Source organism: Pezoporus occidentalis, unplaced genomic scaffold, assembly GCF_034315485.1.
Source record: "Pezoporus occidentalis ecotype Australia unplaced genomic scaffold, CSIRO_AGI_Poc_V1 ctg133, whole genome shotgun sequence".
Classification (NCBI taxonomy): Eukaryota; Metazoa; Chordata; class Aves; order Psittaciformes; family Psittacidae; genus Pezoporus; species Pezoporus occidentalis.
Genome location: NW_026913136.1, coordinates 4,819,657 through 4,845,105, shown reverse-complemented (window position 1 = coordinate 4,845,105; position 25,449 = coordinate 4,819,657). Strand labels below are relative to the sequence as shown.

The following is a 25,449-nucleotide window of genomic DNA, read 5'->3' as shown; positions in this document are numbered from 1 at the left end:
ATGAGCATAGCAGAGTAATTAGCTTGTACATTGAGTATAAAACATCCAGGGTTTTCAACTGTGAAGCTTTAGGAATATAAATTATCAGAACCTGGAAAGTTTTTATGGTGATATGAAGTCAAATCCCAACTTGATGACCGCCTCAATCACTGTGCTGATGGAACATCAGCATTTTGTTTCTGCCAAATAGCATTTATCAACCTTCCTTCTAGACTCTTTCTCACTTTCCAGTAGACTCTGTAATTTCAATAACTAAATGAAGACAGAACAACCATCCAAAAGTTTCAAAATTAAGAGAATCCATTTCCAGTTCCTCAGGGATCAGCGTCCCAAAACATCAAACTCTGTAAGCCTTGGTGTACTTTGTATAAAGTACATGTAGAAATGAAGTCACTCCCAAGAGGAAAGGTAGAAATGAAATGACACCCAGTCAGACTATCAGTTACAAATAGAATACAATGAAAAATACAGACATGTACTCATTGCTGTATTTTTACATTAAGAGGAACATAATGTCCTAAGCAGGGTCACCTTCTATGCATTGTTTTAAGAACAGAATTTAACAACAGCCTTCTCCTTCTTCTGTCGCTTGTTATTGTGAGCAAAGACTTTGGGAAAGTAGATGGCTTAATGAGGGTATATGGTGACCTACAACTAACAGGTGGAGAGGAAAGAGTGTTACAGTGTTTTTTTACATAGATTATACCCAGCATAGTCTAATATACAGTAGCAACCCAACAGCTGCTTGATAAAGACATGTGGGTAAAGCAAAGAAAGTTTAGAATATTTGTGATATCAAAATACTTGTCATACTAAAATGCCTTTACTATCTTTTCCTCTCCAGAGCCTTCAGCTGTCCAGGAAAGTTAGGAAAGATCCTGAGTTGCTCTCAGGGTAGAGAAATGGAAGGGATGAGGAAGCTTTCAGTATTTTTCAATCTTATTTGAGAGATTTCTGAATATGTACTGGGGGGAATTTCCCCCCCCCCGTGAAAAAGGATAGGCAGTCATCTGCAACCTACTCACTGCAAGGATTAGAAAATGAACACTTGTGAGGCATGTGGTTAAAGCAGTAGGGAGGTTCAAATGATAGAGAGATGAATTAAACAATCCACTGGAAAATAATTGCCTCATGTATATATATTTTTGATTTTACTTTTCATTCTGAAATGACCGAAAATTAGGTAAGTATTCTACTCTAAGAAATACAAGATTGCATTATGTTTTCTTTTTAAAATTGTTTTTACTGTATTAAATGGTTATGTTACTATACTCAGAGATGTATTTACCTAAAAATGTCACATTTTTCCAAAAAATCCAAGTTTTTATCTGCAATAGCAGCATTAACAGTACCTGACAAAACTTCACAAAGTGTCTTAAAGATATGCCCTTTGGAGCTGGTATTAAAAAGAAAGATCCAAACGTATGGGATTGTGTTTACATGTTAAGCTTTTATGTAGTGCTACTCAACCAACTACTGAAGTTTCTGTGATGTTCTGAAAACATAGCGGCTAAAGCTCCAAACACCCTCTGGTGCTATTTTATTGTGATCTGATTAGCACCTGTTTGCCTGAACTAATCCAACTTCAAACAAAAACGCGCGCTTTCCTCACTATCATTAGACCACACATTACAGTCTCAGCAATGCAGAATCCTGGGGTTTAAGCCTGCAGTTTTGCGCTAAATAAACCCTTTTTTCTAGATCAGCTCTGCAAATTAGGGCAAATCATGTGGAGAGAACAGTTGGATTGGAATATTACTCAACTTCTGTGCAAAGGGATTGAGAGGATACAGTCTTACAAAATGTAAGATTCTGTAAATGAGAAAGCATCTACCTGCATCATGGATTTTACCCACCACAAAAAAAGTCTTCACACAAGAAGACTTTACCCACCACACTTGTTCTAAATAAGACAAGTCAACATTTGAGCACACAGCGTGAAAAGTATCTACAAAAATGATGGTAATGCTAAATTTCTTTTGTGTTATTAGGTTTTTTTGCATGCAACTTTACCTTGTATTTAGCTGCTTTCCTCTACTGAAAATAACAATATTGCTGTCGCTGGAAGAATGAAACTAAAGCAAGGATCACGGAACATGGCAGTTTATAACAAATACACTTCTAAACTTAACTTTACCTTGATTTGCTAACCAAGTGGATATAGAGAGTAAACTATGGGGTTTTTTCCTTGGAAAAAAAGAAATGTGCAAAAGCATTATGCATTTGTATTATTACCACTGCACCTTTTTCATGCAGGTAGTCCTACCAGAATTTCTGGTTATGTAAATTAAAAAATCTGCATTTAGATCAGTCTTTGATATTACATTTAGTGCTTCACAATCCTTTCAGCAATGATCTGTTTTCTCCTTAAAAATAAAATAGCTTTATCTATATTTTAATTACTTTTTCAGCTTAAAAATCTGCCAACTTTTCTGCAGAGGTAAGAGCTTTGGCTGACAGAATGTACATATTGAAATGCTCCGCATGTTTTTGACTTCTGTATTAGATTCAGATTCAATATGCAAAGGCAAGCAAACTGTTAATTAGCAAAAGTAGGTGTGCAAATAACATGCAAGATGTCTGCTGCATGGATATTAGTAACAAATAATTACTAATGTGATCATAAATTCTTATCATATAATTCTGTATTTTTGTTTTCATCACACAGAACTTCTTTTGAAGACTTCCACTGGCATTTGTTTAACATGGGTTTATCAGAACATACCTTACAAAGTCTAGTAATTTTGAATGGTAATATGGTAATACTTATATTACATTCACAGTAATTTCACCAGTTAAGACTGCTTTTTTTTTTTTTTTCTGGTCACTGTTTTGTGAACAGAATGCATTCAAATGCTTATAGGGTGAGTTTTACAGTTGTCACTGTTTTCTACCTCAGAAGTTTTCTAAGCACACTGGAAGTTATTAAATAAATTCTTCATACGCTCAACAACCATTTCCTAGGAACAGGATATTGAACTAGCTTATCAGCTACTGAGGTTTGATACAAACTGGTCTGGGGTCCCAATTCTCTACAAGATATATAGCCATATCCCAAAACCACCAAGAAAACCGGAAAAACCTCATACGCTCTTAACGTGAAGTGGACTGCAAGACAACTGTCAATATTTAGGCAGATCTGGAGAATGCAGTAAGGAAAATGTTGGGCTAAACCTTTTACTTAAAACACCTGCTTATAAATACAGAGTAAATAGGGGGTTACTGTCTAAGGATCAAAATGCAGATAGCTGGCTCTTTCATTTGGTCCTCATCTAGTCAGGCTCCTGCTGCATTTACTGGGTGCTGACCTGAATCAAAAGTGAAAAGAAACTCTGCTTTTGAGTAGTAAGAAACTTTGTGCTAAATTCTCAGAAATGCTACAGATAAACAGCATCCCCCTGTACTGAGTTGCTTGCTAGATTTCATATTCCTTATTTTTTATGGCTTAAAAGCTTTGTAGAAATATGCTTCCATGGCTTCTTTGCACCTACTTTCTTACCAGTTTTTTAAAAGTAAACCCCCTTATATTTATACTTCTATAATATGTCATTATGAGAATTTCCTGAGTTCTGACAGTTTTTTAGGTACTGGAAGAAACACAAAAGAAGGTATAAGTGTTGTTTCAGTTGTTTTACACTCCCCACTATAAATCCCATGTCCTGCTGAGGAGTAAACTCATTATTCCTTCAGTGGGGTATCTTGGAAAAGAACTGCCTACCATTGGTAAAGGATACAAGATATGGTCTTGTATTATATTATTTTGCTCTAGCAAAGAAAGTTTGAAATACATTTCTTATCTGGGTGATAGTAGTACATGAACTTTAATGAAAAGGGACTTAGGGAGTCCTGAACACAAAATGGGAGGCAGTGACAGATAAGATATAGAACAAGGAAAAGGGGACTTATTTTAAAAGGCTGCAGTGGCAGACTACGAGCCAGCAAAGGAAGAAAGAAAAGCAAGAAGTTTATCAAGAACAGATATCTCAGTGGAATAGGGTGACTACCAGAAGGAAGTGAAAGGTGATGCATGACAAAAATTGGCAGGAGAATGTTACCATTAGAACAACAATCTTTCTTCAGAGAAAATACTAAACAGTTCCATGTAGGAACTTATTTCATATTGAAATTGTAAAGCAAGATGGTAAAAACCAGTGAAATAAATTTGAAAAACAGCAGAATCAAAGGACAGAAATAGAATATAATGAGAGTAATTCTCTAATACAGACACTGAAGAGGAAAAAAAAAAATAAAAAAAAAGGAAGAAAAGAAATGACTGAAGATTAGAAGAATGAAGACATTCACAGAGTGAACAACAGAGAGGAGACTAAAGAAATCTGAAAGCAAGTAACATTCAAAACATAAAATGAAATTTATGTTTCAACATAAAATGAAATTTTTTTCTGAGCTTGAAATGAAATGTGCAAGTATGTCTGGGACTTTAGTTTCAAACTAGAGTATTAAAGTTTTTCATATTGCTGAATGAAACATGTTACCTTTTAGCTTAACAAAATTGTGCTGGTGCTCTGTCATTCTTGTTTGGATTTTCTTTTACCAGTTTAATAATGTCAAATTCAAAATGATAAGGCAACACAAGTCTCAAAATACAGTGTTGCTACGATATACCTGAAAACAAGACACCCACACTAACATTACTGCTGTAAGAAAGACTTCAGTAACTTATTCTTGTTGGTCTACCAATTAGATAGTCAGCACATTAACACTTACGAGTTAATGAGTACATTCGTGAACTTTTGGCTGTCCACAGCCCTTGCTCCTACATGCATAGACACAGAAAAACCCCAATAAACAAAAAAAACAAAAACCCACAAAACCCAAAACAAATAACAAAAACAAAACAACCCAAAAGCCCAGAGACATAAATCTGTAAATTTTCAAGAAATTTGGTTTCATTAATTCTGCTCATAGACAAATTGTTGGGATTGGGACTCAAAAGGCTTATTAAAATAATAGAATAGGTGGGAGTCTACATTTTAGAGGATAGCTTGTGTGAAATGCCTAAAATCTGAAAGTCCCAAGAAGCTATACATAAGGTGAAAAGCTTCAACAAATTTGTGACTAGAATATTCATGCTGTAGAATACTGACAAATAAATACGAAATTCAAAAAAAGTCCTTCAACAGGCATCAAATCTTACTACCTCACCTGACCACCACTTTCAGAGAAATTTTCATGCATAACCAATGAAAAAGAGGAAATAATGACCTTGCATTTCATCAGTATTGCTAAGTAATAACAGGTTTTGTGTTTTATTTCATTTGTTTCAATGCCTTGCTGTATGACTTAACAACAATTTGATTCATCTTTTTTATTTGAGATAATTTAGGTCATTCTTGTAATTTAACAGACTTCACAGAGTGGGAGGATTCATTTCCTCTATTAGTTTGGGTTTTGATTTATAGCATAACATATCCAATTTGCAGTTATGCTCTATACAGAGTCAGCTGATGAAATTCAAGCTGAGGTAATCTATAATTCTAGGCAATATTCAAAATGTTTTAAAATCCTGTAAAGGTACAGAAAGTTCTGTCTCCATTCAGGCAATACTCAGCAAACTGTGTAAATGAATTATTATTCATATTTATTTCCCATTCCTAACCCTGGTATTTCAATAAACATTGAATGTCTATATTCCATGTCCTCTGACATTTTCTAAACAGTGTGTGCCTTTTAACACTGAAGTAATTCTTTTGTTTTCATGTTGACTTTTTTCCTGTCTTACTTACAAGAGCCTCTTTTAATTACTTTGAAGATATTAAAAAAAAAACAGCTTCCGTGGCTGGCTTACCAATACGTAAGAAGCCAGAACTAGAGGGGGCATAATCCTTATAATTCTTGTTCCTCAGTTTTTGGATAGCAAAAGCAAAGCTATTTTTCAAATACACTAAGCATTTGTAGCTCCAGTGAAAGTGAATAGTTAGTAGCTCTCTGCTTTACTAACTGATGGTATCCCAAAACAAAGCTCACAAAAATCACTGATCTTAGGCATTAGCTTTGAAAAGGGCAGCAGAGTAAGCCATGCAAGCTATAACTACACAGCCCTGGAATGAGAGGATCCATCTTAAAGCTTATTTCAATCAGAACTGGCACATGCCTTCTGACAGTGCTATAAGCATGATTTTAAGATCGTCTCGTCAAAGATTTCTAAAGAATGGCCATCTCTTCATTCTCCCTACTCCTAGTACTTTAAATTTGAAAACAGAGTAAGGTTTCTACCTACTGTAAATAAAAGTTGCCATTTATCTTCCTTAAGTTTCATGTTCTTTACATTCATACACAATGTAAGTAATAATTTCAAAAGATGTTTTATTGCTCAAAACACACTTTCTTCAACATTGTTTTTAAAGCAAAACTTTTTTAATGCCACCTTCTGAATGCCATAACTATAATTGTATTGTCCCTGTAGACGTTCTCCCTGCAGACCTTTACATGTTCTAAAATGAATTCCTCTTGCACAGACCAAATTAAATAATTCTGGCCCATCCAAGTTGGCAGTGCTGTTCTCAAGTTGCGAATTTAAAATGCAATCATCTTTGACAGAAGTCTCTTTGAAAGAAGAGAGGTTTTTTATCTGCAATAGAAAACAGTAATATTGACATAAGATGCTCTGAAAGGAATTCTGAGATTACCTGCAGTGTACAACCATAGGTCCAGCATCAGGTGGGTTGCAGGTCTTCACTCGTCGCAGGAAAGCTAAGAACGGTGTTGGGTGTTCTGGAACACCATGGTCAGGCCAGGCAGTGAACTGGAATTGCCTCACTTCTCTTTTCTCACTTGAACCATTCTATGGTATTAAAAAAATTAATGACAAAACTGCCACTTGATGTGATATTGGCATTTTTCAACAAAACAACTGCAGAAGCGTATATACCAGAAAAGTGTATTTAAACCACATTCGGGGCCAGAGAAAAACAGAACTCAGGCTATGGAGGGAAATGTTTCTTATATTCTCAATTGCAGGATTCAAACAATGCAAGAACTTTTAACTGTACTGCACAGTAAAGCCTGACAACAAATGCCAGAGATTTAGCTATTTTTTCAATGAGCTAAATATTTTTTTGTGGGAAGGGAAAGACAAAAGTTGCCAACATTTATATTTTAAACTTTATTGTAAGTATATAGAAGTACATATACCTTGTAAAGTGCAAATGTACGAACACAGTATGTTGCCAATTCAACGGTGTCTAAAAGGGTCACTTGAATTAGGCCGTAAGTTTCTGTGCCTCTGCTTGGCCAGTACTGATCACACTTCACCTGAAGTGAAAAATACATAATTATTTAATACATTTAAAAATGGCATTTATTACATATCTGAGCATATATCTCTGCAGGTTTTTAAAAGGAGTTAGAATGTCCAACAATAGCCAAGGCTCCGACATAAATTTATTTTATCATCCACAAGAATTACTCTTTTGGTAGTAGCTCTTACAGTATCTTTTTCTATAATGAGCATTTGTAAATTCAGTGGGGCAGATGACTAAGAAATACTAGTAAGTATAGATAGATACACTAAATTAAAAGAATCTATAGCACCTAAAAATATGACCTAACAATTGAAAATATTCACTTTCAGAGACTGACAGGTGAGTGACTGAGACACTCAGCCTCTTTTTCATTTATAGTAATAAATTTTAATCAGTTAGTCTTGCATATGGTACAGAAGCGTATTCTGAGCCCAGTAATAATGCACTGCATTTATTTATTTATTTAATATTAATAAGATTCATACCAAATTCAGTGAGAATACACAAACTTTAAGAAACAACAAAAGCAGCATATTGCAAAGTATTTTCTGATAAGAATGTGAATTATTATGCTGAAGATTCCCCCAAAATGGAAAATTAAGATATGAGTCTTTGAAACTTCTGCGTTCTCCAGTTTCTAACTCTGCACAGTACTTATTGAAAAAGATTCAGTATGCTTTCAAACTCCCAGTCCTGAATAGCTTTTGCTTCCAGATAGTTTAAATTAGAAACTCGCAGGTCACAGATCACTAACAGTTCACAAATCACAGTCTGAGAACAAACAATCTGGCTAAAGAGGAGGAAAAAAAAAGTCTAACCACTGAAACAGGTGATGAACATTCAATAGTGGCAAAACCCCCGAAACAATTTTTACAGGAATTGATAGCTTAATTTATAGATAAAGAATTGGAACAAAGAAACTAAAAGTATTTACTGATACTACAGTCTTAAAAATGGGATAAATAGTGTATAAAGTCATCTTATTAGGGGAATTAGGGAATTATTTCCTTGTGCTATTTACTGAACTGCTGAACGCATAAGTATTTCAAATACTTCATGAATAGCAGCGATTTATTTGCAAGATTCCTAATTCTAAAACATACCATTGTGGTCTTCTGCAAATTGGATAGAAAAGTATGTTTTCAGTTGAGTTATTTCAATATAAACATTATAAATAATACTACAAATATAAAGCTAATTTCACTTTATCATTAGTATAGACACAGTGTTACTTGTTAGCCATATTTTAGACAAAAAATTTGTGGTTTATTATTTCTTAAGCTCTGACTAAACCTGTTTGGTTTGGATGATTTAAAAAAAAAATAATAAAAATGGTAGAATACTTTATGTACTTTTAATAAAATGAATACAAGTAATAAATGTCTGATTATGCTTTTGAATGCCTAAACATGTAGTTCTCCACTCTACCCTGCAGTTTCAATGTATAGATTGTATTATTGTAGAAGCAGTTCCAGCTTCCAGAGAGCATGCCTGAAAAATTTCATCAAAAGCTTTTCACCAGAATGACTTTATAAAATCGACTTCCAAATGTAATTTGGTGACAAAGCTGAAAGAGGGTAGATTTAGATTAGACATTAGGAAAATAATTCCTAATTATTATCAGGTTGCCCAGAGAAACTGTGGCTTCCCCATCCCTGGAAGTATTCAAAGCCAGGTTGGATGGGGCTTTGAGTAACCTTGTCTAATGGAAGGTGTCACTGCCCATGGCAGGGCGCTGGAACTGGATGAGCTTTAAGATCCCTTCCAACATAAACCGTTCTATGAGTCCACAACAGAGCGAAATAAATGTTGAACATAAAAAAATAAATGGAAATTCAGAACATAGTAGGGCATCAGCATTTTTGCAAACAACAGAAAATAATTGTTTCATTTTTATTTTGTATAATAACCTAAAGTTAAGCATAACTAAGGTTTAGAAGCCTGTAGAGAATTGCTTCTTTTAAGTTAGGCTGGGACAAAATAAATGTGGTGCTATTCTAGGTGCAGATTTTAGGGTTTTGTTTGTTAGATCGGTTTTGTTTGCTTTTGTTTTTTTTTTTCCATTTCATTGTATTTCATTGTTGTTTTATATATTAGTTTATGTAAGAAACTCCAACTCTTTTACAATTATAAAACACTTTCTGTTGGAACTAAGTTATGCAGAGGTCTGCTACTGGAAGAAGATGCTTCTTAAAAATAAACACAATTTCAGGCCAGTATATATATTATTTGAAAGTGGAAACTGATGAAAATAAGAATGAAATTTTTAGAAAAGAAGTCTGATTTCTGACTGATGTTTGAACTTCTGGAACAGCACATTAACCACAAGTTGATGGAACTACATCTTTTATTCTTTTGCTTTTTAATTTTCCTGAGAACAACAGGTCTTATTCAGCGATGTGACCTTACCTGCCTCCGACCTCTTTTGCTCTGTGATCATAAACCTTACATTCCCAATACTCCTAACAATTTAGAATCCAATTCATCTTTGTGAGATATCAGAACAATGTTTTCTATTGGACTGCACCAGCAGCAGAGAATCAAATAATGTAAGTTAATTATGAAGGCACTATTTTTGAGAAGGCACTATTATTTCTTTTTAAATCTTTTATCCTATGTGAAGATCATACATTTCAGCACTTAAAATTTATTTTTCAGGGGTTATACACTAATATATTTTTCAGAAGAAAATTCTCAAACCCCTTGAGTCACCCAAATTTAACACTAAATGTCAGCAAGACAATTTTTAAATTAGTTGACAGATTGCTTTTTGTCCTTTAGTTCTTCAGCCTGTGTTTGATTCCCTGTCATACGGGCAATTTCTTCCTTACTTCTGTACATTGTTTGTAAAACAGACAACTTTAAGTATGGTCATGATAACATGCATCCTCCTTCGGAAATATAAGGTTTATTTATTTTTAGAGTTAGTTTGGAACATAGCTTTGGGGAATTTCACAGTCCTCACCCTACTCTTAACCACGCAGCTCCCAGTGCCAAGGTTTGATTTTCTCTTCTGACTATGGTCATCTGCACTCAGTGATAGCCATTCTGTGCTATGAACTGTACACAGTTACAGAGAACAGCTTTCACCAATAATTCTCTAATGTTCTCTTACTTGTCACTAAAGATGGCAGGATGAATGGAACAGATATGTGAGTACAAAAAAAAAAACCCTCACTCGTAATTTCAAAAAGTGTTTTTAAAAGAGAAAGACAATTATGGCTATTGACAAGCATAACTTTTAGTACTACTTTCACTGTCTCATGATCATAGGTTGTGTATGCCAAAACCACTACATCTGAAATCAGAGTAGCTTTCAAAAGACTACCAACTTTAATAGGAAATCTTTTAAGTACCACAGCAGTAGATAGTTAGAAGATGTAACTAATGATAGGCACATTCTCTTAACCTGCCCCTTAAACATATACATTTTCTTTCTTTACATTTCTTCCACTCAGACCATGAGAATCCTTGCTCTTCATGGAAGTACAAGCATTCACTGAAAGCAAAGCTGTAAGAAAACGCAAGTTCTTTCTTTTCCATTAAAAATGAGAAGCTTGAAACTATTTCAGACTTGAGAGGTTTAAGTAGCTACAGAGTTCCTAAGAATATTCGTGGATATTCACACTTCAATAAGTCACAGCCACTACAGAAGGCACTCCCATGCATCAAAAAAGCTGAAGGAAGGATATTTCCATATGAACATATGAATACAAAGATTCCTGACATTCAAGGGTAGAGAAATAATTTTCCAGTATAAAGTTCCATCATTCAGGCTGAAAAGCTCCTTCAGGTGATTCTCTCATGAGCCAGCTGTTACAGGCCATCTGAGATTGTAAGGGCAAAACACAGATCATGACCGATACAGCAACCTAGTCATAGGCAGATTCACCTAGTCAATTTCTTGCTGCATGAGCAGCATATGAATTATGCTGAATCTGGAATTTGAAATAGCAGCAGTATGTTACAAAAATTGTGCTCTGGTTTTGTTAATAATAATTGTCTTGTGCAGACAAAACTTTCCAACGACAATTTCAGATTGTTTTCCTTCAAAAATAAAGTACCTCTACAATGACAATGAATGATAATAATAATTATGGAACAAAAGAGTGACAGTTGTTGGTGATGAAAACTGCCTCAAACCCTATCAGGCTAGCTTAGTGAATCAGACATTCCAGCTGATGTTCTATCTCCAAGCAGTTATCACTCTGAAGCCATTTTTTTTTTTTTTTTGCAAAAATGACTTGCCACCTAAAGGTTAGGCTAATTGGACTATAAAGATTGTAGGCACTGGCAGTAGTATATGAGATTGTAATGCAAAGATTAAAAATAAATAAATAAAAATACATAAACATATTTTTTAGGCATTATCTAAACAAGATTTGCTCAAGTGTCACTCATTCACTTGAAATGACAGGTTGAAAATAGAAACTCCTATTCAGAAATACGGCTGAAAATAAAACAGGTTAAAGTTTTTGATTTTGCTTTTAGAGAGTGTCGTGGCTTAAACCCAGTCAGGTAACTTGTTCACTCACTCCCAGTGAGTGGTGCCGAGCTGACAACAATCGAGGTCCGTGTCCGCCCCCCCCCCCCCACCGGGGCTCTCCCCTTCCCCGCTCCCGGAGGAACGGGGAGGAGGATCGAGAGAGTGCAACTCCTACGGGTCGAGACAAGAACAGTCCAGCAACCAATGTACAACACAAATCACCACCGCTACCATCAACTACAACAATGATAAGAGAAAATAACAAGGGAAGAGAATACGATACCACCGGCCAAGAAAATGAGTTCCACCCGGAAGCCCGTGTCCTTCCGGGTAACTCCCAGTTACCCCTCACCCCTGGCATGACGTGCTGTGGTATGGAATACCTCCCTGGCTAGCCTGGGTCAGGCGCCCCATCTCTGCTTCCTCACAGCTTCCCCTCCTCCCTGGCAGAGCATGAGCCTCACAAAGTCCTTGGTCAGGGTAAACATCACTTAGCAACAACTGAAAACATCGGCTTCACCAACACTGTTCTCAGGCTGGAAGTCAAAACACAGCACTGTACCAGCTACCACAAAGGAAAAAACATGACTGCTACTGCTGAACCCAGGACAGAGACACACAGAATTTGATAGAATCTTAAATTCTGAAAGAACTGAGCACCCAGCCACAGGTAGACAGATCCTTCTAAGACTCACCAAGTATATTCGCAAAACAGTTAATTACTTCTGGAAATCTTTGTTCTTTGAATCCATTTTTTACTACAAACATTTGCATGCACTTGCCTCTAATAAAGATTTACAGTAGATACATACCTGCGAGTACATAAATACAAAGATGTTCATATTCAGTCTGGAGAAAAGAGGCTGAGGGGAGACCGTATCGCTCACCAAAACTACTTGAAAGGAGGTTGTAGTGAGGTGGGGATTGGTCTCTTTTCCCATGTAACAAGAGACAGAAGAAGAAGAAACAGCCTCAAGGTGCACCAAGAGAGGTTTAGATTGGATATTAGGAAAATTGTTTCTCATTGAAAGGGTTGTCAAGCACCGGCCCAGGCGGCCCAGGGAAGTGACTGAGTCACCATCCCTGGAAGTACTTAAAAGATGTGTAGATGTGACACTTAAGGACATGGTTTAGCAGTGGACTTGGTAGTGTTTGGTTAACGGCTGAACTCAATGGTCTTACAGGTCTGATCAGCGCCCGGTCTGGGAGCTCTGCCCTGCTTGCCCCGGTGGTGGCCAGCATAGGCACCCAGACAGAGCCGATGAGAGGGGAGGCTGCAGTGCAGAGCTCTGAGTGTAGAGAGTGCCTGCACTGGTCTGGTGAGGGAATGGTGCACAATGGGCAGGGCTGCACTCGGTGCTCCCCGGTGGAGGTCCTCCTGCAGCAGGTGGCTGACCTGCGGGACACCGTCAATAGGCTTCAAGATGTCAGGGTAGCTGAGAGGGAGCAGGAATACTTGCTCCAAGCCCAAACTGTGCAGGGGCCTCAAGCGTCCCCTCTAGCTCATGAAGGAAAGAAGGAGGCCGTTAACCTGGGAAGCTGGGAATTAGTGACAAAAAAAAAAAAACAACAACAAAAAAAGGAGGAAGTGGACAACTAAAAGCAAGGGGTTTCCTCCTAAATCTGTTGTCCCCACCCAGAACCACTTTGCTGTCCTGCAGGAGGCTAATGAGGAAACGCACTCTAGCCAGAAACAGCCGGCTGATGCACTGCTAAAGAAGATCTCTACTGGTGTTGCCAGGAAAAAGCGGTGGGTCTTAGTAGTAGGGGACTCTACACTGAAAGGGACAGAAGCACTCGTCTGCCGGCCAGACCCTGTCTCAAGGGAGGTGTGCAGCCTACCAGGGGCACGGATCGGGGATGTTGCAGAGGCTGCTTGCTCTAGTAAGTCCTGTTGACTATTACCCACTTCTAGTGATCCATATGGGTGCTAGGGATATAGATAGTAGTAGTCTGGGGAACATAAGGAAGGACTACAGAGGCCTGGGAGAGGTGGTTAGGGGCTTTGGAGCTCAGATTGTCTTTTCATCAATTCTCCAGGGTACAGGGGAGGACCTAAAAAAAACGGGGAGGATTGGACAGGTTAATAAATGGTTAAAAAGGGTGGTGTCATAGTCAGGGGCTTTGGTGTCTTGAACACGGGACCCAAGCTTGTAGGCCAGGTCTAGTGGGGGCTGCTGGAGCTGGTCTGATAAAGAAGGGAAAGCAGTTTTGGTAGGAGGCTTGCCAGACTGATCAAGGAGGCTTTAAACTAGATGTGTTGGGGGAGGGGAGCATCATTCCATCCCAACACACCCAGTCAGTTGCCAGCACCTATCATAAATGCTTGGAGCAATGTAGATATATTCCAGCCACTCCAGCCAATGAGCCGGCTTCATTTGGAGCTCGGCTCAGATGCCTCTATACAAATGCCCATAGCATGGAGAACAAACAAGAGGAATTAGAGATGTGTGCACGTCTACGGGGGTATGATATAATAAGCATCACAGAAACATGGTGGGATGGCTCCTATGACTGGAGTGTTGGAATGGAAGGTTACAGGCTCTTTAGAAAAGACAGGCCCACCAGGTGGGGAGGGGGAGTTGTCCTTTATGTCAGGGATAGGCTGGGGAGTATGGAACTCTGTCTGGGGACAGGTGAGCAGTCCACAGAGAGTTTGTGGGTCAGGGTTAACGGGAATATAGTTATGGGAGACATTACTGTGGGGATCTGTTACAGATCGCCTGATCAAGGAGAACCTGTGGATGAAGCACTCCATAGACAGATAGGAAAAGCCTCACACTCACAGGCCCTTGTTCTTATGGGTGACTTCAACCACCCTGACATCTGTTGGAATGACGGTATGGCTCAGCACAAGCAATCCAGGAGGTTCCTTGATTGTGTGGAAGACAACTTCCTCCTGCAAGTAGCAGAGGAGCCGACAAGGAGAGGTACCATGCTTGACCTCGTGCTCACCAACACGGAAGGGCTCGTTGGAAATCTGATGCTTCAGGGCAGTCTTGGATGCAGCGATCACAAGATGGTCGAATTTGAGATCCTCAGGACATTGAGAAGAGCATGCAGCAAGCTCACTGCCCTGGACTTCAAAAGAGTGGACTTTGGCCTCTTCAGGAACCTGCTTAGTAAGGTTCCATGAGATATAGCCCTAGAGGGCAGGGGGGCCCAAGACTGTTGGTTGGTAGGCAAGGATCACCTGCTACAAGCTCAGGAGTGTTGCATCCCAACCAGAAGGAAGTGCAGCAGGAGGGCCAGGAGACCTCCTTGGATGGATAAGGAGCTCCTGAGGAAAATTCAAATGAAAAAAGAGGCTTATAATAAGTGGAAGCAAGGACAGGCGGCCTGGGAAGAGTACAGGGATGTTGTCCGGGAAGCTAGGGACCAGGTTAGGAAAGCTAAGGCCCACATAGAATTAAACTTGGCTAGGGATGTTAAGGATAACAGGAAGGGATTCTACAGGTACATAGCAAATAAAAAACAGACTAGGGACAATGTAGGCCCCCTCTGGAAGCTCTCGGGAGAACTGGCTACACAGGATTTGGAGAAGGCTGTGGTTCTGAATGACTTCTTTGCCTCAGTCTTCACTGGCAAAGGCTCTGACCAAACCACCGAAGTCTCGGAAGGTAGATGCAGATGGTGAGAATGAAGACCTTGGGCCCACTGTGGGAGAGGATCTGGTTCAAGACCATCTTAAAAATCTGAATGTGCACAAGTCCATGGCAGCTGATGAAATCCATCTGCGGGTCCTGAAGGAGCTGGCAAATGAAGCTGCTAAACCACTGTCCATCATATTTGAAAAATCATGGCAGTCAGGGGAAGTTCCCGACAACTGGAAAAAGGGAAATATAACCCCCATTTTCAAGAAAAGGAAAATGGGTGACCTGGGTGATTACAGACCAGTCAGTCTCACCTCTGTGTCTGGCAAAATCTTGGAGCAGATTCTCCTGGAAGGCATGCTAAGGCACATGAAAAACAACAAGGTGCTTGGTGACAGCCAGCATGGCTTCACTAAGGGCAAATCCTGCCTGAGCAATTTGGTGGCCTTCTATGATGGGGCTACAGAACGGATGGGCAGGGGTAGAGCAGTTGATGTCATCTACCTGGACTTGTGTAAAGCGTTCAACACTGTCCCACACGACATCCTTGTCTCTAAATTGGAGAGACATCAATTTGATGGATGGAGCACTCGGCGGATAAAGAACTGGCTGGATGGCCGCACACAAAGAGTTGTGGTCAATGGCTCAATGTCCAGCTGGAGACCAGTAACGAGTGGTGTCCCTCAGGGATTGGTGTTGGCCCGGTCTTGTTCAACATCTTTGTCAGTGACATGGACAGTGGGATTGAGAGTGTCCTCAGCAAGTTTGCCGATGACACCAAGCTGTGTGGTTCGGTTGATATGCTGGAGGGAAGGAATGCCATCCAGAGGGACCTCAACACGCTTGTGAGGTGGGCTGATGCCAACCTCATGAAGTTTAACTATTCCAAGTGCAAGGTTCTACACCTGGGTCGGAGCAACCGCAGGCACAGCTACAGGTTGGGCAGAGAAGAGATTCAGAGCAGACCTGAGGAGAAGGGCTTGGGGGTGCTGCTCGATGAGAAAATGAACATGAGCTGGCAGTGTGCGCTTTCCGCCCAGAAAGCCAACCGTATCCTGGGCTGCATCAAAAGGAGCATGACCAGGAGGTCGAAGGAGGTGATCCTGCCCCTCTACTCTGCACTTGTGAGACCTCACTTGGCGTATTGTGTGCAGTTCTGGTGTCTTCAACATAAAAAGGACATGGAACTGTTGGAACAAGTCCAGAGAAGGGCCACGAGGATGATCAGGGGACTGGAGCACCTCCCATATGAAGATAGGCTGAGAAAGTTGGGGCTGTTCAGCCTGGAGAAGAGAAGGCTGCGTGAGGATCTCATAGCAGCCTTCCAGTATCTGAAGGGGGCCTACAGGGATGCTGGAGAGGGACTCTTCATTAGGGACTGTAGTGATAGGACAAGGGGTAGTGAGTTAACATTAAACAGGGGAAGTTTAGATTGGATATAAGGAGGAAGTTCTTTACTGCAAGGGTGGTGAGGCACTGGAATGGGTTGCCCAAGGAAGCTGTGAATTCTCCATCCCTGGCAGTGTTCAAGGCCAGGGTGGACAGAGCCATGGGTGACATGGTTTCATGTGAGATGTCCCTGCCCATGGCAGGAGGGTTGGAACTAGATGATCTGAAGGTCCTTTCCAACCCTAACTATTCAATGGTTCTAAATAGTAAATTAGAGTTACAACATAGTTTTGACTAAACCACTTGCTATACATTTGCATCAGGGAAATGGTATTTTTCAGAAAGCTATCAGTTTACTGTAACAGGTAAGAGAAACTACTTCATTTATAGACACAGAATCATAACAAAAAACCCTAGATGGCTGCCTTGAAAAATACTTGTGGCAGTACCAGGTACTGTCATTTTGTTTCCGTTAAGACTGGCATAAACAGTTCTTTAAAGCTTACTTACAGTGGAAGAGACCACAAAAAATATTCTGCAGACGTTGCTCCATTCATGACATAATATTTTGGAAGTCCTTTAATAGTTTAAAATAAATCACCTTTGCTACAGCTTATTTCTTCCTCCAAGTGCTCCACAGGAAGGGAAAATCGTTGACTGCCATGAATTTTTTTTGTCTTTCACATGCAGGAAGACTATTATATTTTCCTTCACTCTCTTATATATAAACCAAATTCAATTATTTCTGACTTCCCTATACATAATTTCTCCAACCTCTGCTCATTCTTCTAGTTTCTTTGTAATTTACCAACAGCTTTTCATGTGGAGCGTATGTCCTCAACACCAAATGCGTGTAAGCTGAAATAAAGAGACATGACATGCCAAATCTATTTTCAACCTGTATAGCGGCATTAAAGTGGCACTAAAACATTTCTTTTCTCACGAAGTTAACCTTGCTCATAGTATGGCATTTCTACAGATATTTGGTTGGGTGACATAACAGAGTTTCAGCTGAGGTTCTTTGGCACAGCACTTCCACCTGGAACCTGCCTAGTAAAAGAAACTTTAAGCTTTTTTGGTGGGTGCAGTCTTTGTTAGCATGGATCTAGGATTAGATTCGTAGATGAATTAAGAACCTATGACTGACTGCATTTCAGTGAGAATTGAACAAGTCCCTGCCCTTGTGTCTCTGAGAATCCTTCCACAATGAACAGCCATATGGTTGAGTTTTACAATTCCGACATGGTAACTGGTGACTCCAGCTCGTACAATGGTGTAGGAATTTTTGGACTGTGGCCACTGCATTCTGTTACAATAAAAAAACCCCAACAGTACAAACCTACATATTTTTATTTTTGTAAATCTATTGAACACATGGTCTATTTGACTTTGTTTTTGTTTTTTTTTTTTGCCAGCTTTCTCATTCATTCTTTTTCTGAGTCATACCTTAGCATGCTGAGAACAGTAAAGAAGTAAAATAAGATTCTGATATTACGTTACTGATAGAGAAGTTACTGACTTCCCATTAAAATTAGGGGCTGAACAATGACAAAACTACACAGTTATTTGTTCTTTAGAAAACCATATAATTCCGTATGAGAAAATACCATCTGCAACACATGTCCTGTCAGCTGATATGTCTGCTGGGATAGATGCTACCTCTTAACAGATAAAGACATGCATATTTTTTCTAGTTGCTGCAAAATGTAGTTAATTTTTTATTTATATTTTCCTATGAGTAAATACATATTTCACTTCTTAAAAAATCCCAGACCCCTATTTTTACATAGCTGTGCTGCCCAATACAAAACATTAGTGCAGTTTTTATGAAGAAATCAATTACATTTTGTCTAAATACAGTACAATACAAATGCACTTGGGAGCATATTTATTTAATCTGTAATGAATTGTTAAGTGCATATATTGATGACTTTTCTTCTCATATTAGTTAAGATGTCTTATTGTCACCTATTTTCAACCCAGTATTTTGATAGATAATAGCTCCAGTATTACCTGTCAAAACATTGTTAGGTGAAAAGATACTAAATTTGCTGCAGAAGCTCTGCAAAACAAATGGAAAACTGTCTTTATCACAATCACATAAAACTCCACTGCATAGCCTGTATTTTTCTGAAACACCTTTATGCATTTCACACAGATGAACACTGTTTTTCATTTTATTTGCTTGTTACCTACTGCTGTGCACATACTCTGTCTACATAGCTAAGACAGAGTACATGGCTCTGCCTTAGCTATGAGGGCAGCTATGTCAGATATCAGTTCTTATTCTTCAATCAACAAATGAAGATTTATTAAAAATGTTAGTAATGATGTGTGCATTGCAGTCATAATAATTTAGGGTTCTTCCCAGGCCTGCCTTTGTGCTTTCCATGCTTATAACAAGACAGAAATCTTTGGTGGCCTGAAGTTTGTTTCAAAGCCATTCTTACCATGCAGTCCCAAGGTACAATTACACTTTCACCATGCTTATTCAAATGTTTTTGTTCCTACATATTTCACTATTGCCATCTCAATATTGAGACAGGATACATGACCTTTCTACTGGGTTTGTCTTTATCTTTCCCTTCCCAGGGAAAACTCAGCTTTTAAACCTTGATAAAGAAGATGACTGTTCTATGTTTTTATTTTTATGTACTCTTGTTTTATAACCTTGATGATGATGTCCGCTTCCTTACAGTCAAATAAGTGTCTGCATCAGGCTAACAGAGTGACACAAATTTCCTCATGTATTCACTTAGTCATTTGCAAATGTGAATGAAGCTGGTGGCATCAGGACAAAAATTAAAACCTTCGTCACCACTATAGAAGTCCAGAATCTAGCTCACATTTGAATAATTGCCAGGGTCATTATAATGTCAGTTAGCTTTAAACTGATAGGAGTATTTTAACAGAAGATTCTAATCCTGGGCACTATGGTCCCACCACAAAAAATACTGCCAGTGAAGTTAAGAAGGAGGTGTTTCTATCAGTTCCAATAGATTATTTAAAACAAGGAATTATTTAAAATGAGTAATTGCATAGCAAAGAAGAAAAGGATTGAATTCTCTTTCAAGTGGATGATCTACAACAATTTCCTACCCTAAAACAGGAGGCATAACTAAATGTTTCCTGTTTCAGGCAATATTATCTTTTGCTATAATGTGAGATTCTCTATCTTCATCTGATCATTCACATCATTCACCCAAGTTGTCAGAACATTCAGTTAATTCAGAGGATCTGACTGAACAAAAAGGAGAATGTGCATTGCTGGGGGCACAGGAGAAGACAGAGAAGCGGGGAAGAGAGGTATCACATGTTAATGCTTTATAGCTTTCCTTAGTGTAACACACAAGTATTTTATTATTTTTTTTCAATCTCTAATTTGCAGCCTTCAATAAAGTTCTTCTATTTCACTTAGATTAAACTCATGCATGTGACAAAAATGCTACCAACACCGTTCCACGCACTGCCAGTGTGTATAATCCTTTTTGATATAAATTACGTGCACAGTAGCTGAATGATGGGGCTGACTTTCTCTCTCTAGTCTGATTTAGGTCAAATGAGATTCAGGTGATGACATTTCATAGGAAACCAATAAAGTGTGAAAGGTTATAAGTGAAAGAGATTCTGTTTTCCTACAGCTTCCTGCCAGGCAAACAAATGGATAACGAATTCACTCTAACATCTTCATTTGACGAACTCAGTTGTAAAATATGTACATCCTCAAAGCAGAAGTTATTCAGACATCTAACACATGCAAATGAACTAACTTTCTGCAGATGCAATTAAAATCCTCATCTTTATCTGTGCAGTCCAGGTTAAAAAGGCTGTAGGACTACATAATGAAAAAAGCAAGCTAAACAGAAATGACGACATGGAGATGGAAAGCAGATGAAGTCCCCGAGAGAAATGATCGTGCCTTGCAGCAGAAATAATGATCAGGCTGCCAAGACACAAAAGCAATCAACATGGAATGAAAGGAAGAAGAGAAACAAAATTAGCAAAGATCAACTCTAATGGTATGTAACAGTGTTTGTATTTCATTTTTGAAATTTCACTTTGTCTCCTGCTTTGAGGATATGCTGTATAAAATAGATGGCATGAGAAAAAATAACAATAAGATGTTGTCATTTTATTATTTTCCCACACAGGGATTGCCACTGTTATGGCACCATCAATACCATTAATTACATTACATGTAGGTACTGTATTAGAAGAGGGAACGGGTATGCCATATTCACAGAATTGCAGACTCTAAGATTGAAGATGAATTATGTACTGTATAGAGGGTCTATAATGGTCCACATTGAGTGCATCAAACTCACTTGACCTATGAACACAGAATGAGCTAAATTATGCATAAAAATATGCAAGCATAAGCACTGAATACACACAAAATCCATTGACTAGATTGTCTGGTCTCTCATTATGCTTAGCAAACATACTGCTACTGAATGCTAATCACTAAATAGTGATTACCATTCTGATCAGTCATTTTTTAGGGTGTAAACAGCAAAGGCTAGAGTTAGCTTAAAACTCCGCTAAGCAACTATTGAAGAGAATGAGCAGAATTTCATTTAGTTACATCAAAACATCTTTCTAAACAGTGGCTATATGTGGCCTGCAGTATTAAGATAAACTCTTCAGTATTGAGTACTCCTTCTGCAATGGGTGGCTTATTAGGATTGGATTTTTTCTTAGCACTGATTCTAGTTAGCAGAAACTTTATTATATAAGAAGTAATTAGTGAAGAAATGGGCAAAATTTCATTTGCTTAATTCCAAACAACTGTCAGTGCCTAGACTAGACAAGGCCTGTAGACTCAAGATAAAATGAAAATTTCAATGAAACTACTCTCTGCTGTGTGCTAATCGCCATCAGGTATGTACAGGCAGTGGTGGTAATGAAGGTTGAATTTACATGTGGAAAGTGATTCTATAATTAGAATACTATACAGAGCTTTATCTGAAAAAAAAAATCCAGCTCTATTTTAGAAAAGTGATTAAATATGTAAGAAGAATAATGATATACATGTACTTTGATAAGCCTCTAGAAAGGAATGACTTGCCAAGAGGCTGAAAAAGTTATGTAATCATTACAATTATATGTACCCAAGTATGTGAAAAAAAAGCCCATCAGTACAATACGGTACTGCATTATGCTTTACAGTGCATTCCTCCCTCTTCCAAGCTTACTCATACAAAAACATTTTCATATGGAAATGGAGCTCATCAATAAGTTACTAAAATATCAACTATTATCCGTTTATCTCTGTAAGATACTTTTTACTGACTTAAAATCTTTTCTGGAAAATAAATCTCCTCTCCTCCTCCCTAGTCATTTTCTCTTTCTGAACTGTTCTTGATCCTCTGTATTTATGGCATTTTTTTTTAAATATGTTGCACAGCACTTGTAGGTACTTACCCCTTCACACAAGATCCCAAGACAGTGTACCACCGAATGCCATGGCAGTATTTTCCTTGTTATTTATCTCCTGGACTTATACTTGCAAACACTGATGCTGTTATGGAAGGTTCCCAAGGGAAGAGATTGCCACTGATACAAAAATTACCCCTTTTTTCTCTTGTTTCCTGATTTCTACATTTGGTTGTAGCTTCTGGTTTACACTACAGGTCTCATTACGGTGTTTGCAGAAAGCTTGGCAATGAACCAGCCATGTAGTCCCTTGAGTCCACATGGTTGAACACTAACCCATGTAGCAGTCAATGCATGCTCCCAGCAACAGTAACAGCATCATAAGCAGGAAGAACCCAGGAGGAGCTGGAGTGTATCTTGACATAAAACACAGTTATTGTAAAAAGATATGATGAGGCAACCCCCTGCTCTACTGGAGATTGTGCGGAGGGCTTGCCTTTCTGCAAGCACAGACTTGCCTTTCTGACTGGCCACTAAGAAGGGTTTTTTTCGTTTCATTTTTCTCACCATCTCTTTTTCTTTTTTTTTCCACTCTTCCTCTCCTTCCTCCTCCAACAACATCCATCATTTCCACCAACTGGTGAATGCTACCAAATACAGACCTTCTAGTGAATCTTCATACAACACAGTGATCTGTTACTACTCTATCACATTACTTATTATGTAACAATAAAGCATTATTACTTTTGTTTTCTCTTCACATATGGCACGTCTTTTATTACGGAACTTCTACTACTGTGCTTTATTGCATGTATCCTTGTGTTTTAGTCCTTCATTTCCTAATTTTACTTTGCCCTGTAAAATCTGAGATACTACAGATGAATTTATATTCTATTACTGCAGTGCAATTGTAGAGTTTTCCTAGCATCCCACATGTGCTTTTAAAAAAAAAATCTTAGGTTTCTTAAGGAAATGCAAATCCTTAATTATCTTAAGTCAAGATTAATCTATACCTTATAAAAGTAAAAGTGAATTCTGTTGACAGACATTAACTTCCTCATAACAGGACGATACAGTCATATTCTTGGTACTACAGAGGTAGTAACATTTTCAATCACCTTTTAATATTCCCAGTATGACTGAAACAGGGAAAAAACCCCAACATATCATTGTGTATCAAGAGATTTCAAGTTTTTCAGACTACAAAAAGCCCTGTAAAATTAGTGACATGACTTTGTAATTTCACAATGGAACTAGCACTTCCTACATAAGTGATTTTCATAGTATGGGCACTTTTAACTGATAGCAACCTAAAAAAAAAAGAAATCAGTTTTTTCTGCATAGGCAGGAGGCATACATGAAAGAAATAAAAATCTTAGATAAGTGATTACTCAGGTACAATATTATTAACACTGTATATGCTTTCCTTACCCGGGACCTCTCCTCCAGTTTTGTCATCATGACAACAGTTGCACCCCGTTGCTCCCACATCATTCTCCAGAAGTCACCAAAGGTTTCTGGCAATGCCCCTTGTGTTGCTATATAAGCATTCTGCTTTCTGTATCCATCTATGTAGTTGGCATTGATATAGTCACTGCCTGGTATGCCTGCAAAGAGAGAAGAGTGAAAACATAGGGCAAATTTTTGTGCTGTCCTATTGTACAACAGCTAAAATATCCTGTAACCCAGCTGGATCACCAAAACATAGGTTGCTGCACGCCAAATAGTAAATGGGTACCAGCAAGTGAGTATGCCATTTGTGGAGCTAAGGGGTATGATATTTTCTCTGGGAATAACCATTTGTTTGAAACTAAAGGCTCTGTCTAATAAGGAGGTATAAAAGAAGACTGAAAATCTGTAGCAGATAGAGAGACCTGGGAGTGGAAACAGCAGCACTGAAAAGCTGGTCTGACACTGCCTGCAGTCACCCACCAATATGGCAGCCTCTGCCTGGGCCATACAGTAAAGTCTCTCTCTCAGATGCCTAGAGTAGGCTCTGTTTAACTCTCTTGTTGAACTCACTGTATTTCTTTTAAACATAAGATACGTATTTATGTTGTCATAATATTAATAATACTTCTACATTCATTTTTCCCATTAAATGAGAAGTTAACTATGAGCTTTGTTGTAACAAAACACATTATGTAAGTCAGGTTGAAGAAACAGTGGAATCTGCTGTATGGTGTGTGCATGAAGTGAAGACCTCTTCAACCCTGAATAAAAAATTAAGCATGTGAAAAGAAGGTGGAATCCAAGACCTGTGGGCACAGTGGACCTACACTGTCAGTTCCTTGAGGCTCAGGTATTTTGGACAAGACTTACAGAGGCACTTTGGGCATCCCTATCAGACACATGTCCATGCTTTAAGCCACATGGAAGTGAGCTAGCTCCTAAATGGAATCTATTTAACTAAGCCTGTTCAGTGCCATGTGTGTACTGAGAACTTGGTGATAACATGCTGTTTGCCACGGTCGAGAAGTATTTTCTTAGTAAAGATTGTGTTACTAGTGTGGACAAATAAGGCAACCATGCTCACAGAAAGGGGTAAGTATGGATATACAGGTCTCAGTACTGTCCTGCCTGGATTCAGCAGTGCAGGACATGTGTCCTGCTTTCAACTAAGACCATGGGCATACTGGAAGACAAAGCATGGCAAGCACCAGTTCTGATGTCGCTTATGCTCTAACTGATGACTTGAAGAGAAGATACTCATGTGAAATCTCAGTGCTGGTGGGATGGCAAAGCAGTGTTTCACACATTACTGCAGTGTTGAACATGGAAGTGCTCCCCAGCAGAGTCAGCTCAAGTACTGAACTGTGCATCATAATAAAATGATACAAAAGGTTTGTTAAAGTGATTAACAGAAGTCACTTCTTTGAGCAGAAATGAACAATTTCTGTTCACACAGCCAATCTGTCATGCCCATATCTACAACCCCAGGATACAGTGCAGGTTCCACAAATTGTTTAAAAGAGTCAAGGTGATATAAGTTCCCTAGCTTATTCTAAAGCCATGATTATTTTTACTCCACCAAGCAATAAAGTTGTTTTTTTTTTGGCTATGAAACACAACACACTATTGACTAAATTTAAAGAAATATTTCTCAAGTCAGAAATTGAACCTCCAAATCTATTCTGACGTTCTATCTTGTGCTGGTGATCCCAAATCAGGAATAATGGGGGCTGCACATTCCTACATTTCCTGACAGCCAGTGGCATACCTCTAAAAAATCTGAAAACTAAGTCTTGCAGCATCAGTGGGGGTTCAAAATATTTTGCATTTGAATGGAAAATAGGGGTACCTCTTTAACGCTTTTTTGTTGTTGTTTGTGATACAACTCGAA

At 38.5% G+C, this 25,449-nt stretch overlaps 1 protein-coding gene across 8 annotated transcripts in view; it reads right to left on the bottom strand.

The window, feature by feature from the left end:
* The window catches only part of PTPRD (protein tyrosine phosphatase receptor type D), a 1,311,464-nt gene that overhangs the window by 30,597 nt on the left and 1,255,418 nt on the right, over positions 1 to 25,449 (bottom strand). For all 8 annotated transcript variants that reach the window (XM_062609059.1, XM_062609064.1, XM_062609063.1 and 5 more), the window contains 3 exons: positions 23,538 to 23,713; positions 7,153 to 7,272; positions 6,648 to 6,802 (listed from right to left, as the gene is read on the bottom strand). In XM_062609059.1, coding sequence (XP_062465043.1) covers positions 6,648 to 6,802; positions 7,153 to 7,272; positions 23,538 to 23,713 — 451 coding nt within the window. The remainder of the gene's footprint in view (positions 1 to 6,647; positions 6,803 to 7,152; positions 7,273 to 23,537; positions 23,714 to 25,449) is intronic.